Source organism: Synchiropus splendidus, chromosome 1 (assembly GCF_027744825.2).
Source record: "Synchiropus splendidus isolate RoL2022-P1 chromosome 1, RoL_Sspl_1.0, whole genome shotgun sequence".
Lineage (NCBI taxonomy): Eukaryota > Metazoa > Chordata > Actinopteri > Syngnathiformes > Callionymidae > Synchiropus > Synchiropus splendidus.
The window spans coordinates 46913571-46928217 of record NC_071334.1 but is presented as its reverse complement, the minus strand read 5'-3'; the positions used below and the strand labels follow the sequence as shown (position 1 = coordinate 46928217).

Sequence of the window (14647 nt, the reverse complement as noted above, 5' to 3'; positions counted from 1 at the left end):
TGCATTTACCACAACAAGGTGGGAATTCATCTCTATCCAGAAAGGTTTGAGGCCTGAGAGTAGATCAGACAGTCAGGACTGAACAGCTCATTTTTGTTCACAGAGGTCTGCATGGTTTGGCATGTTTTGCTGTTATGATGGTGCAAGTAGTCACCATAGCAAGTCAGTGGGGCCCCAAAGCATGCAGTATACCTCAAACACTGAATTTCATTAGACTGTCTCATAAAATGTTAATTTGTAAATTGTTACAAGACGTCTTTGGGCTTCCAGCTGACCCTTCAGAATGCCTCGCACACAAAAACGATCACCATTTCTTCCAATCTGTTTCTGCAATAGTTCCTTCTCTCGGCCACTCGGAGGCAAAGTAATCTAAAGATAGTCCAAGCGGTGGTTTTGGGGAGAGATTAAGTTTGCCTCAAGGTCCACAAGCTGTGTGAAGGGCCCAACATCTGGTTAACATCTGGTAGTTAAGTCAGAGTGGGAGCCTAGGTCTTGCTGCTTTTCACAGCCCTTTACCAAGTCGCCGAGATTGCAAGTCCTTCTATTCATTCCTAAAGATAATGGTGGTGCAAGAGTCGAGGCTCCTTGCGAATGAGTGCTCAGGCAGCAAAGTGAGAAGCCTAAATTGCAATCTCTGATCTCACATCACATTCATCTTGTTGCGTGAGTAAATGAGGCATACACTTTGCATTGAGATATAAAAATATCCACAAGAAATAGACCACGGATTGCCGCTGGCGGTACGATAAAATCTCATCCTTCCACAGACATGTTCTGATGTAGAAGAAAACACATTTGAAATAGAGTCACAAAATCCTTGTTTCAAGTGTTTCCAATCTAGTGACGCAAAAAAATAATATACAAGCAGCTTACTTTATAAACACTACTATCTAAGATAGCTAGAGTGCAGTGCATTTGTCAGTACAGTCAGAAGGAAAGAAATACACATTGACTTTTGGATGATGTGAATACAACCTAAGAATGGCACACGATTCACAATTTAAAAGATGTTAAAAACATTGTTGATTCATTTTAGAGTCTTTTTCCGATTTTTCCATCTTCCATTCATCACTTTCCATCACTCATCGGCTTTATATAACTACTATTACCAAGCAACGGACCAAAGCGCAATTCAGAAAAAAACCAAAACAAGTCCAATACAAGGTAACTTCTGTTGATAACTTTCAAAGAGTCTCCAGTGACTATCACGCAGCGAGCCGCCTGCAGGAATTCTTTGATGTCCTTTTGGACAACTGAGGTTAAGTTTCAGACACTCACGCTTTTCTGTTTTTGCATCACTGACTCTGTTCCAAGTCAACAAACATCACCCTGCACTGCAGTAATTATCATTTTACTTTTGTTTGTGATGTCTCCGAAGCTCTTGGCGTGTGTGGAGTAAAAACACGAAACCACCAGGCTCACGTCGGAAGCGGGACGACGATGGCCTGGTATTTTTAACTCACACACCTGCTCTCTGTTGTGTTTGGCCGGGTGGGCCATGATTTGACCTGCTTTTGCAGACACATTCACAGCATTCATTCATGTGTGTGACTCGCTCAGTGCAAGACGACCAAACAAACAGAAGCAAAGCGAGTAAAGGAAAACTCGGATATAAAAATTCTTTCTGCACCAGCAAGTGAATCACAATCCTTGATAGTGGGTGTGAGGTTAAGCCCTTGAACTGGGTATTGTGTAGTAGAAAGTCATTACTGGATCGTTTTCGCCTTGTGGCAAGAGCATTGTCAGACTGAAAGAGGGCAAGGACAGCAGGAAATACTTCTATACATCACATCCAAGGTTTCCTGATCAGAGCATTGCAAAAAGCTTTTCCTTCCCTAACAGCTTTCCTGCTTTCCATAATAGATCCTGGTGCTTTGTGTTACCCAGGTAACTGACACCCACCCATCCGTGTGTGATGTAAAACAAGAGGTGATTCATCTGACAAGTCCACCAGGGGTTCTAGTCTGGTGCTCACAGGCAGAGATTTGGGGGGTCATCCTCTTTCAGCAGAGGCACCCCAACTATACAGTAGTTTAGGCACCATAAACTGTGGTGTAACAAAAACTGACTGTACACGTTATTCGTTTACTCACTTGAGCAATGACACACCATAGGCTGAGTCTCTTTCTCTTTGCTATGTTCGACTAGCAAATGCGGTGAGAAATGTATCTTGTAACACAGCAACATGAACACTGAATACACGATGGAATATTGTGGCATCCAATCACAAACACTCACGCTGCCTTAACCACGTGACACTTCAGAATCCGATAAATGACTTCCTTGTGTGCCCTTTTGTGTTGTCGTTTGGATCTTGGTGGCAGTCCCCTGCGTCGCCATTCACATGGCCTTTGCTACTGACTGACTCATGTGCTGACTCGGTCTCTTTTGATTACACAACGAGACGCTTTCTCAGTGCTGTTATGGCAGAAGCCTACAGCGCTGCTCATGTGCATGAGCATCCAACTTTGATGTACCTTCAGGTGAAATTGTACAATTATTTGAGACTGCAAATGATGTGCAAAACTCTTTGGCAACGAAGACTGAGCTGAGTGGAGGAGTTTGTGTGGGCTCAAACATGGATCCATGATGTCCGGAACCGGAAAACCGCACATTCATGGGAATCAAAATGCTTCTTTAAATCTCTGGATAAAGCAGTTTCTCAAAGCAAACTCACAAATGAAGAAACTATTAAGTCAGAAAAATTAAGTAAAGGAATTATGGTGCACCAAGTCTATCGACTGTTTTACAGACAGCCAGAAAGTTCCTTTTTTCATTTCGCCCTGGTTGTCCACTTTAAAAATAGTAACACAAAGAGGCAGCACAAATTCAAACTAACTCAATTTACTAAAAGTTCAATTTTTCTTTTGCCCTCTGTCGTCGTAGAATTTGCTTTTGAGTGATTGGGATTAATCTTAAGAGTCCAGAGACGACGCTGATTAAAGGTGACAAGAGCACACGAATGAATCACCTTCGTCAGCATTTTATCTCTTCCTCAGTGGTTGCAGTTGGCAAGAGATGAAAAACAGACAGAAGTACTGATACTGATTTTAAGCTACAATCTTTTTGGACAGTCGTTCAGCGAAGGGATTCTGAGATGACCCAACACAAAACCTTCACCAATCACAGACGGCTAGACTGAAATTCACAATGTTACATGCAAAAATGCAACACTGGGGTCATCAGGACGAACACACACAAAAAGCCCCAATATCAACAAAGGTAAAAATAATAATAATAAAATAATAAAAATAATAAACAATCTCTGATCTCACATCACAAAATAAAAAAAAACAGTAGAAACCTATTCAATCCAAATCTTCCCACAACCATATCAGTTTTATCCAGCATGTAGAAACAGTAAAGAAATACATGTTCAACCTGCTCACCTATCACGTCTAATGCAATGTGCAATGCAATTTCATTATTTGAAACACACTCGGCTTTGTACTGACACACAAGGTGACGCATACCATTTTGTTGCAAAGATTTTACACTCAAACCATAGTTCTGTTTCTAGGTCACCGCAGGATTCACATTGTATCGCAGTCATCATACATAACGCTATCCAATATTTGATGACAGTCTATGTTGCTGGGATGGCGGCAGTGATGATTAAACCAGACTCCCAGGTGAGATCAGTGCCATCTTTGCGCACAATGCCCTTTTCAGTATGGTCTCTAAAATCCCACCTTACATGAAATACCTCTGTTCTACCTTTTTTTAGCTTGTCACAAACAAAAGCAAATACAGTAATTTTTGCAAAACTGGGACGGAGCACACACAAACAGGCTGTGGACAGTAGAGGGAAGCAAGCGCCTCCTGCAACAGGACAAGATTTACGTCTAGGTCTTGTTCTGCAACTCATGCAGATGTAATTACCTGAGATGTAATCTGAGTCATTCAAAGCCAAATTCAGACTTGACTCAGGAATCACATTGGCGCATGGATTACCTGCTGAATTCACCAATTGAAGTCTAAAACCCCTTTCACACAGAAGACTGCAAGTCAACAAGTTGTTTTTTATATGCTACCACTCAACCTTTTTGTACCGCACAGATAGGAGCCTTAGTTGTAGGTGCTATGACATCACAATCCATGTTGCAACAAATTTAATTCAAGCATCTCTGGTGAGTGGAAGCCCTGCATTTAGTTTATCCAGACACAAGTCAGACCAGTCAGTTTGTAAGAGGTGGAGAATGTTGGACTTACAGCCACTGCTATCTTGGAGTCGTCTGGTTTCCATTCTGCCTTCTGGTAGAATCCAAACTGGGTCGCCGCCTTTGCAGACTCGATATAGCTGACAATCAACACACTGGGCTGTTGGCAGGGAAGACGGAAAAGACAGTAAGGGGTTTGAATGGCATTACAATAACAGCAAGCAGACATGTCTCAAATTAATACATGTCAATTGTTAATGTTATGACTAAAGACTTCAGTACTCTATTTAATAATATGACCATGACAGAAAAAGAAACAGATTGTGGACCAAGAAACCAATATACCAGAACATAACACATTTAAAGACGTTTCTAAAGAAAATACCAAAGAAACACTTATTTTCACGTCAATTTTTAACAATATATTTGAGCCCTACCCCTGGATGTAGTTTACTGAAAGCATGAAATTGGTCATGAGGAAAAAAAGGGGACACCGAATACTCTGAGAGACGATGGCCAGGGAACAAATGCTGCAGAGGACACTGTGTGTTATACAAGCTGTGCAACACTAGACTGTGGTGTAACCAGAGACCCTCGTCCACAGATGCAACTCAACTGCTCAGCCGATCACACTGGAGCAGGTACGCTGCTTCTGTACAATTACATTTAAAAAGAAGGTGATAAAAATATTGGCAGGACAAACTTCCAACACAAATATTGACAAATTGTTTCACGCTAATGAAAAGCTGGAAGTATTAACAGCATTTGAATTCTACGTGTACTCACTGACGAAAGAAGACACTAATGAAGAAATATCATTAAGAGCAACAACAAGCTCTGGGCCTTTCAATACGGTATTTTATTTCAACATGAAGTTTGATTCCATGAACCCCAAAAGCGTGGTGATTGCCTGTAGATATTTGAGCGAGTCACTCCCTGTCCCTGTGTGACTGTTATGGCCTGCCGACCAGACCCAGGCTTCCTCCATCGCTTGTGTAATCACAGCAGGGATATGCAAAAATCTAACCAGAGAGTCCTGACCAGAGAACAGGACAGAAGTTGAAAGGCACTGACTGCGAAACTTGACACACTAGACAACACATCTGAATGAATATGACACCAAATACTGTGTATATTCGTCGGAGGACACGTTTGTAGATGTCGACCCCCTTGCTCTGTGGCTGCAGTGGTAACTCCTGCTACTCACAGGCTCAAGTGCTGATGCAAAAAGACGATATCTGTTTACTGATTGGCTGCCTTTGTTTTTGTTTTTTTGCCTGGACACAAACACCAAAAACCTTAGCGATAAGAGCCGAAAGCCTGGGTACACCCAGAACAGTTAGGTGGTCAAGCCAATCTTCAACTACCCTGCATGATGTGATAGGATCAAGTTTTATTTCTAGTTCAATTTGCATACAACGGCAACTAGACATCGTCCATCAATGACATCCTAAATACAGATCTATACAGGAGCTAGATTCCATCACCTCGGGCGAGATGATTCATAACATACTGCTAAGGATACAGAGAAGTTGTTGTGCACAGAAAAAACTGTGCTACAACACAACCCATCATGTATGAACACATCATCTTTCCAACAATGACATGTCACGGTGAGTAAACATAGCGAAGCAGTGACGGGAGGATTAAGCTGTCACACGTGCAAGCCACGTTGCTGCGCCAACATTGACAACTGCAGTGTCACCACTGCTCTTTTCCATGACAAAGTGAGCAGACTTCCACCATGGTCACAACCCAAAATCTCAGGACCTCAAATACAAAGAGGTCTCGTTTCAGATCAAAATGAATAATATTCGGTTCATGTTAGGCCGCTAGCTGGTCCCAAATCACAGTGGCCTTCGAGGAGCGACAGCACAATTCACTCAGTCATGTCCCTTTTGCGAGAGCTGTGCCAACATGGGTAAGACGACGCTCACTTAAAAATACTGTCTCAATTATTTCCATGGCCCACATCACCCCAAATCACACATTATAAAGAGAACAATGACTTAAGATACATTAATTCAACACCACACCACATACCTGTCAATAGCTCCTGGCCAAAACCTGAATTACATGAAAAGGTCTGGAGGTCCTAAATCAATGGAGGCAGCAAAGCGGTACTTGAAAAGATCAATACCAACAGGGATCGTGAGAATATTTCCGATAAATTACATTTAATTTAATCTAATTAAGATCAACAGATTTTTTTCCCCTGGGGAATGTAGTCGAGGCGAGGAGCAGACACAATTCAAAATTATTATTAAATGTATTGACATCAATAAATAACTTGAGAATGGAACGAGATGTTATGGATAACATGAGGAGCATAAACTGTAACCTATAAATAACTCACACAGTTGTACACATACTGCACTGGGCGTGACTAAATTATTCACTAACCTGGTAAAAGCCAGCACCTATGGGAACTAAATAATAACAATAACTGAAATATATCCTCTTTGCCAGTCACCAAAATACAATCAATCTAAAGGGTAAAACAGCCACATGTTATGGTGATGAAGTTCCAATCATTAAAACTCTTCGGGATAAGCATGAGAATATCCGTCCTGATGCTCAAGTCATGACTGGCCCGTTGTGACCCAGCTCCTCGTGCAGTAAGCAAATTTGTTCTACAATTTAAGCTGTCTAGTTAGTAGCACCACATGAATGAGCTTAGACATCACATGGCCTCATTGGTTCTCATCACTTGGATAGCTTTGAAGGCTACTTGTAATAGAGCAGCGATTCATGGTGACAAAAGGGGGTCAACTGCATTCATGCAGGTCAGGGCCCACTCAGGCGACAAACTAACCTTAAAAGAAAAAATGCTGACACATCTGATAAATTTAAATTTGTCATTTCAATCAGTTAAAAAAAGGGGTAGTGTGAGGATCATTGATCCTTGATCAGGGGGGGAAGGACCATCTGTTTTGGTGAAGAGAGGGCAGGAAAGAAAAACTGTGAAGTCAAGTTTACAGCCCAACTCTGACTTATGCACACAAGTATTAAGTAACAACAGAAAGACCGATAATGTGGATACAAATGGTTACAAGAAGCTTCCTCAGCCTAACTTGAAGTTCTGTGAGCTAGGTGAAGCTCCAAGTAGATCCCCTGTTCCCCCAGGTGAGGGGGTTAGGCATCCTGTCAGAATGTGGTGGAATGGAGAGGAAGCCCCGGGGAAACATTGGACATGCCTGGAATATAGTGTTGTGGGATACAGCGTTGTCTTAGTATTCCCCGTGACTGCAGGTGCTTCATGAGCAAGTCTCGGCCTTTCACCTCTGATAAACGAAAGCAAAATGAACCAAGTTTCTGTTTCAACCAGAACCAAAAGGGGAAAACTATAGCACTCTGTGTTTGTTGGGGAAGAAACTGGTTGGTTAAAAATCAACGCTAGTCTGAAAAGACTGACTACAATCCAAGGGTCTTATACTCACCCGGCTGAACCAGACGCTGAGTTGCGTTTCTGAGAGCAAGGCGAAATAAAACCTGTGGGAGCTCGGCTGAATATAAAACGGCTCCTCTTCGCTCTTCAGCGGGCAGAGGAGCCTCCGAGGCCAGCCGGTGAGGAAATACATGACGGCCACTTGGCTTGGCTCGACTCCGCTCCCAGTGTCGCAATGCCAGACCTGCGGTCAACTTGAGTCCACAAAACAGTAGCGTGATTAATCCAGCTCTGCCATGCTTGTCCTCGTAATACGGCACGAAATGATGGCTCCGGTCAGAAGAGTTGACACGGGTCCCGCTAGAAGAACATAAACAGTCGATGGTGCTACACAGCTAGTAGCCTCAGTCCTCAGTGGGGAATGTCCAAACCCGACAGCGAGAGCAGCCAGTCGATTCCGCCTTTTGAGACCAACTGTTTTGGTTAGTGAAACAAAACCGGCCCCCTCTGTTTTTTCAGTCTCTGAGGAGTCTCGAGCGGCGGTGTTTGATAACGGTAGAGTGTCCCCTTCTCACTTCTCGACTCCTCTCCGACGCCATCTTTACAGGTCTACCTAACTCATCGCTGATTGGCTGACGCCAGGAAGTTTGCGTCCTGTTGACATGTGACGTCACGCCTCCGCTATGTGGAGGAAGGCCGTGTCGAGGAATGTGAGTCGACACTTACATCTGGTGGCCAAGTTGTGAACTCAGAAACTCAACAGTTGCGCGAGGACGTGAACTAGTGCTTGGCAAGGCAGGCCTTACGTCCATCGAGAGTTGCAATATTGGAAGTTTCTTGCCTTAAACTATCTTGGTGACTGACAGTTGATGTTGCACAACATATGTTGTCAGAAGATACATAAGAAAGTTTATTCCAGTTATTCGATTGCAGGTTGTTTCATGTCAAACGTCCTTGCTTGTACACGATTTCACCCCTCCAAGTCTCGGAAGCTCCTGGCCACTTGGGTGTGATTCAGATAGCAAGTGAGATACTTCATGAATTTATTATGTTTTCGTCAAAGGATTAACCTTTCCAAAACATTGTTTGTGTCTTGATATAAGCTATTTTGTTCACCAATACAATTATTCAATGTTATGATCCCCTTCGACTTTGAAGAAGTAAATTTCTTGATTCGCCTTTATCGAAGCATTTGTCTGATTTGCTGTGTGGAGCTTGTAGTAGGGATTGTTTGATAAATGGGGAATGCTACAAATCAGCTAAGTAAATAAAAACAAAATAAAACAATTAAACAAATATCACCCAAAATACACGTAAAAGCAACTGATCTTCAGAATGAAAAAACCCAAACATTTTCTTCTGCTTTTATTGCGAGCGCATATTAGCGTTGTAAACTAACTCTCCATTAGGCGGCGCTGTAGCATTTACGTCGTCATGCTAGGAGACGAAGAAGTGGCAGGACGAGGCGGCGGTAAAGTAGCAGCATGGCTGCTGACATGCGTCTACCGATCATCCGTAAACCAGTTTCAATTTTAGATCCTGGTTCAAACAGGAGAGACCTGGTGGTGCCCGGCGATGTGATCACGACAGACACCGGTTTCATGAGGTGCGTTTGAGTCCTCTTTGTAATTTCAGTTTGTCGGTTATAGTTCGATGCAGATGGCAGGTAAAGACTGTAACTGGTATGTGCTGTATGTTTATGTTGGAATTTCAGAATGCCTAATGTTTCCAGTACTGGTGTTCCCACTGAAAGTGGAGCTTTACCTATCAACAAACACAAATGGGTTATGCTCAAGGACAGCAATCCTGGAGTTAGTGAAATTAAAATATTCAGCTTCTCGATCAACTTTTACGTCACTAATACTGGTGTAGGAGCCTTTTGTTATTAAATATCAATTACACTAAGATAACACATTAAATGTCTTGTATGATAGTTCTCATAAAATTCGATTCTGCGAGGTCTTACCACGCAACAGTATCGTCCACTACATCTTCCTTTATCACCTAGGGGCCATGGGACTTATGTTGAAGATGAGAAACTGACTGCATCAGTTGCTGGGGAAGTTCAGCGAGTTGACAAACTCATCTGTGTCAGACCACTCAAGACCAGGTACCTGATCGAGCTGTGTATTTTTAGTGAATATGCTATTTTAAACTGACAATTTATTGTTAAATTGTTGAATTTCAGGTTCAATGGAGAAGTCGGTGATGTGGTTGTTGGTCGAATCACAGAGGTAAAATCACTATTTAATATATTGAATGTTTTTTTTTTTTTTAAATAATTTATTCTTCATTCAATCAGGTTCAACAGAAACGGTGGAAGGTGGAGACAAACTCAAGACTGGACTCAGTTCTCTTACTCTCCTCTGTCAATCTTCCTGGAGGAGAGCTGGTAAGAAACTAGACACCAAAGTTGCATGTGTAATGAAATTTTTTTTGTTTTTTCAATGCAATATTTCATCTCCTGCCCCAACATTTTGCCCTTACCGAAGCAGAAGAGCACCAGTAATCTGATTACAGACATATTCCTGTCACTTGGGTGTAATTCAGAGAGCAAGTGAGATACTTCATGAATGTATTATGTTTTCGTCACAGGATTAACCTTTCCATAACATTGTTTGTGTCTTGATATAAGCTATTTTGTTCACCAATACAATTATTCAATGTTGTGATTCCCTTTTCGACAAGTGACATTAGTCCATTGGCCCACAAATATAAGTGGAGCAAAAAAGGTCTGCTCGTACTGTATCATTTATTCTTCCAATCCACGCTTACCTGTTTTAGGCTTAGCAGTCTTCCTCTTCTGGCTGGTAGATGCAATAATCATGATGCACCATCACATTTTAAACAACCGTTTAAAATCTAAACGTGCAGGAAGAATAATAATACAATGATAAAGCTTTGTTTTTTGTCCACAAAGTGCAAAAGCTTGTTAATCAAAAGCTGTGGTTCGTGTAGTTTTTGCACAAAACAATGTTCTTCTTTCCTCAGAGGAGAAGATCAGCCGAAGATGAACTCACCATGAGAGAATACCTTCAGGAAGGCGACCTAATCAGTGTAACTGAGTTAGCGTTGTGTATTTCATTTCATTTCTAATGTAAGTTTTTGAAAAATCTGTATTTCTTTGCTGTTTTCTTCAGGCTGAGGTGCAGTCTGTTTTCTCTGATGGCGCTTTGTCGCTTCACACCCGAAGTTTGAAGTACGGAAAAGTATGTTTAAAACATTTATTTATTGTTAATTCAGCTACGGGCGACATCAGTTGTTTGTTTAGTTTGCTGCAAACATTGGATGCATCCTCTTGTTTTCTCCTCAGCTGGGCCAGGGAGTGCTGGTGCAGCTTTCTCCATCACTTGTCAAAAGGCAGAAGACACATTTCCACAACCTTCCCTGTGGTGCATCAATCATCCTGGGCAACAACGGCTATGTGTGGCTGTACCCCACTCCTGGGCAGCAGGAGGAGGAGGCTGGGGGCTTCTACACCAGTCTAGAGGTAGAAATGAACTCACAATGTTGATGAAATTGTTCCTTTACAGCTTCTGTCTTTTCACCCAGCCAGTTAACCTGTCAGACCGAGAAGTTATTTCGCGGCTGAGAAACTGTCTGCTGGCTCTGGCTGCACACAAGGTTTTCCTATATGACACCAGTGTCCTCTACTGTTATGAGTCCTCTCTTCAGCACCAGGTATGAGACAATTGTCTGTTTTACAAAAATATATGGCACCATCTGGTGTCTATACATTAATACTACACATCTTGCGAGGATGTAACTGTTTTTTTTGTTTTGTGAACAAAAACATTTTGTTTTAAAACTTTGTTTTAGTTATAAGCATTTTTAGTGATGTTTAACTTGACATAGTATTTTGTAACTTCTGCAGGTAAAGGACATCTTAAAGCCTGAGGTAATGGAGGAAATAGTGATGCTGACACAGCAGAAGCTACTGGAACAAGAAGGCTGATCGCATTTACACCTGACAACGCAGATGTGACTCACTGACCGAGTTTTGCTGGGAAAAGCGGTTTTGCATTCTGAAAAGTTATTCCCTTCCTGTTTTGTATGACATTTTTAATTTGTATAAAAAACTTTATAAATGCAATTAATTAAGTACCCAGAGTTCTGTTCATTCGTGTTAGTCAAATGCGGGGCAGTAAATATACTTTTTCCTCAGTGACATGATTTTGTGGTTGAGGTGCCTCCTCTCCCTTTTGGACCTCAATGAATACTAATAGGCATAACCAAATGGATCGCGTTCCTGGGCGACATCTTGGGATTTAACACTTAGACCAAAATAAATCGATGTAATATCAGTATGCTTGTGATTCTGTTAATGCAGTCATGTTATGGACTAAAGCAAGACCAGTGAGGTTCACAACCGATGGGACTGCCTCCGTCACACAAACCAAAAACTCAACAGCCTTGACTGAAGATTTGCGGGTTGTATTCATCCTTCCAACATGTCAGTAAGACTTCAACTGAATTGATGTTGGTAGGCTGACTTCCCCTTTTCTCGTCAACCCTGCCAGGACATTAAGATTATTTATGTACTATTTGTGAAATCCTGAAGAGAAATGGAATGTCCCCAGGGTTGCAGGTCAAAGTGATGTCACCACTGCAACAATCGGCTTGTTTGTGTTCCACTAGTGACCCAGCTCACTTGTGGCTATGAAACATGTAAATGTCTCACAACATGGATGGACCGATGGGGTCTATATATTTAAATACGTTTAGCATCCAAGCTAAACTGGTGCTGCATTATTGAGTTGACAGATATAAAAGTCAAATTTGGTCGGAACTTATAACCAGCTAATGGGCCATGCAGGTCTCGAGGGTTGGAAGTTACGGACGAAATAACCACTGCAGTACCGTTCGACAATAAAGTTGATCAACTTGGGGAAAACAACTTGAACGAGTCCAACCAAGGACCCGTCTGTCGGATGCACGAGCCCACGCACGTACGTGACGTCACGCGTCGCCCCACCCACATATTTCTGTAAACCACCTTGCGTATGGAAGTATGGCGACCCCAGCGACACAAGCGCGGCACGACCCAACTTTATTGATCCGAGTTTCACCTGAGCGCCATTAACAAGTCTGCACATCGAGACGTCCAGGGCGAAGACGCGGAGGAGTGTGATTAAACGACCCGGGCTGCGGAAAAGTTTGGTGAAGACTCCGCCGGACTGGAGTTTCCTCGATTTGGCGTCGCCTCCTTGATTGAAGTGATTTTTGGTCCGGGTACCACTGGGGAAGAAACTCCGCAGGACGACAAGAGTGGACGCGGAAGTGGGAACCGCACACGACACACTGGAGTTTAACTTTTAAATCCCGGAAAGGCATGAGATTTTTGTCATGACTCTGTGACTCTGGGGCACTTTTGTGAACTGTTGACTGCTCGCCGTGCAAGCCAGCAGCTAACGGTCGTTAGCTTCCATGGCTACTCTCAACTTTAGCTTGGGGTCCTCAGCTAAACAACACAAGAAGAGTTTCTGGCACTGCGTAAGTTCGCGTTCTTCTTTCCTCGCTACGACTGCCATATCGCCAAAGTTTTTTTCCCTTTGTGAGTACAGAGAGTGTGTTTTTTGGGTGTTATTTTTGTCATGTAGAAACAGTGAAAGTGGTTCGAAACGAGAGGAAATCAAAAGTGTTTCCCATCGACACTTGGTCCAAATCGAAATTGTGTCCTTAAATGCCATATTAGGCTTTGTTTACACACTGGAAACATGTCCAGTCATGTTATTAATTCGCATCTTATTACGACGTTCAGTTATTCAGGACATTTATATTAATAGTTAAAGCAGATTTGAGGTCATACCTGCTCTTAATCCCAGCAGCTCAAACACCTTTGTACAGCACTATTTGCAAATATTTACCTCTATTTTTGGACACAGTATATAAGCAGTGAAGTGTCAAACTCAAGACCTGGGGGCCACATCCGGCCTACCACCTCAGTTTATGGCCCACCAGCACTTTGAATACATATAGTTGGCTTTTAATTCAATGTATTTCAAATTAAAAGAGAACAGAAACTAGGTGTGATGTTTGTATATGTAGTGGCCAAAAAGATAAGAATATAAGATTTGTTTTTCAGTCGCCTATTTTCCTTGAAAGCGGAGATTATGTTTGAAATTAAATAATGTGCAACCTTCCTGAAAGGGAATTTCATGAAAGTGGATTAAGGCTTCTTAGGGGAAAAACCAGAGCGCTTCTTCTTTCGTGAGGTGAATCCTGTGGTAAAGGAGTGCGATTTATGAAAACAACCACAGAGATTAGCCGGTGATAAATAAGATGGAGACTGATATTTCGTTTTGGTTTCGACTCTTCTCTCCTGATCGACTGTTCCGTTCACCTCACAGCTTCAACTATGTGTGGGGTTTGACAGCCCTGATGTAGAGTTTGGCTTGTTAACATAGTTTCTGCATAAACTAAGGCTTAATACATAACATTATAACACAGATTGTTACATATATTTTTCTCAGTATCAAAAGTGGATGTGAGATCTGAATGATCTGGAACGCTAAATCATATTTGTTAAATGAGAACTTTCATTAACAGAGGATCATATACACTTTTAACTGTTATTACATCACAGAGGATTGTGCTGCTTCTTTGACTTCAAGGTTTTATGATGCCTTTGAATCTTGAACGCCAATGTCTTAGCTCGCTTGCATTGAACTCTTTCCCTCTTGTTTTGTGTTTAAAAATAAAAACATTGCTTCCACGTCAAGGTAAACAGTATTTCAAGCTCTCTAGAACACATACTTAAATAAGTACCGCTAAATTGCATTTTCTGCTGTGTTTCTTCCCCTGAGCTCGAAACTGTATGTTAATGTCTACCCAGTAAGGTTCAAACTGTATCTGTTTAACTTGGTTTGTAGATCATTGCTGAACAGAACCTGCCAAATTCATTCACACAGAAACATTTTCAATACAAAATATAAACTCCTAGACTAGTATGCCTTTATATTCCTTTCAGATAAGTTTATATAATAATTCAACACATGCTATCATATTTCAGTCTTGAGTTGTAGGTAAAGTATAAATAAAGATTTTACAGACCATTTTATTTTAAGACATTCAAAAAATTTCCCTGAAAGCAAGAGGA

At 41.8% G+C, this 14647-nt stretch overlaps 3 protein-coding genes across 5 annotated transcripts in view; 2 read left to right on the top strand and 1 right to left on the bottom strand.

The window, feature by feature from the left end:
- ric1 (RIC1 homolog, RAB6A GEF complex partner 1) overlaps positions 1-8160 on the bottom strand; it is a 30338-nt gene extending 22178 nt beyond the window's left edge. The window contains exons 1-2 of the mRNA XM_053850653.1: positions 7601-8160; positions 4213-4320 (exon numbers count right to left, since the gene is read on the bottom strand). Coding sequence (XP_053706628.1) covers positions 4213-4320; positions 7601-7741 — 249 coding nt within the window. The 5' untranslated portion in view covers positions 7742-8160. The remainder of the gene's footprint in view (positions 1-4212; positions 4321-7600) is intronic.
- Positions 8161-8997: 837 nt separating this feature from the next.
- Positions 8998-11726, top strand: exosc2 (exosome component 2). 2 transcript variants are annotated; one of them, XM_053844064.1, is made up of 9 exons: positions 8998-9154; positions 9557-9658; positions 9737-9782; positions 9851-9940; positions 10540-10605; positions 10689-10757; positions 10862-11038; positions 11101-11229; positions 11423-11719. In XM_053844064.1, the coding sequence occupies exons 1-9, from the start codon at positions 9033-9035 to the stop codon at positions 11501-11503; spliced, it is 882 nt and encodes a 293-aa protein (XP_053700039.1). In that variant the 5' UTR covers positions 8998-9032; the 3' UTR covers positions 11504-11719. The 2 variants fall into 2 exon arrangements, with proteins under 2 accessions (XP_053700039.1, XP_053700046.1); XM_053844071.1 differs by lacking the exon at positions 10540-10605 and having other exon boundaries at positions 11423-11726.
- Positions 11727-12545: 819 nt separating this feature from the next.
- Positions 12546-14647, top strand: part of abl1 (c-abl oncogene 1, non-receptor tyrosine kinase) — a 29125-nt gene continuing 27023 nt past the window's right edge. The window contains exon 1 of one of the 2 annotated variants that reach the window (XM_053862230.1): positions 12546-13041. The gene's annotated coding sequence lies outside the window, so the exon portion shown is untranslated. Of the gene's footprint in view, positions 13042-14185; positions 14271-14647 lie in introns of those variants that run through there. The other variant, XM_053862238.1, reaches the window with a different exon arrangement.

Bases quoted from the DNA above. Each gene is read 5' to 3' on its own strand.
- exosc2 (XM_053844064.1), top strand. From the start codon at position 9,033: ATGGCTGCTGACATGCGTCTACCGATCATCCGTAAACCAGTTTCAATT. The intron at 9,783-9,850 runs GTAAAATCACTA...TCATTCAATCAG, and splicing joins TTGTTGGTCGAATCACAGAG to GTTCAACAGAAACGGTGGAA. The intron at 11,039-11,100 runs GTAGAAATGAAC...CTTTTCACCCAG, and splicing joins GCTTCTACACCAGTCTAGAG to CCAGTTAACCTGTCAGACCG.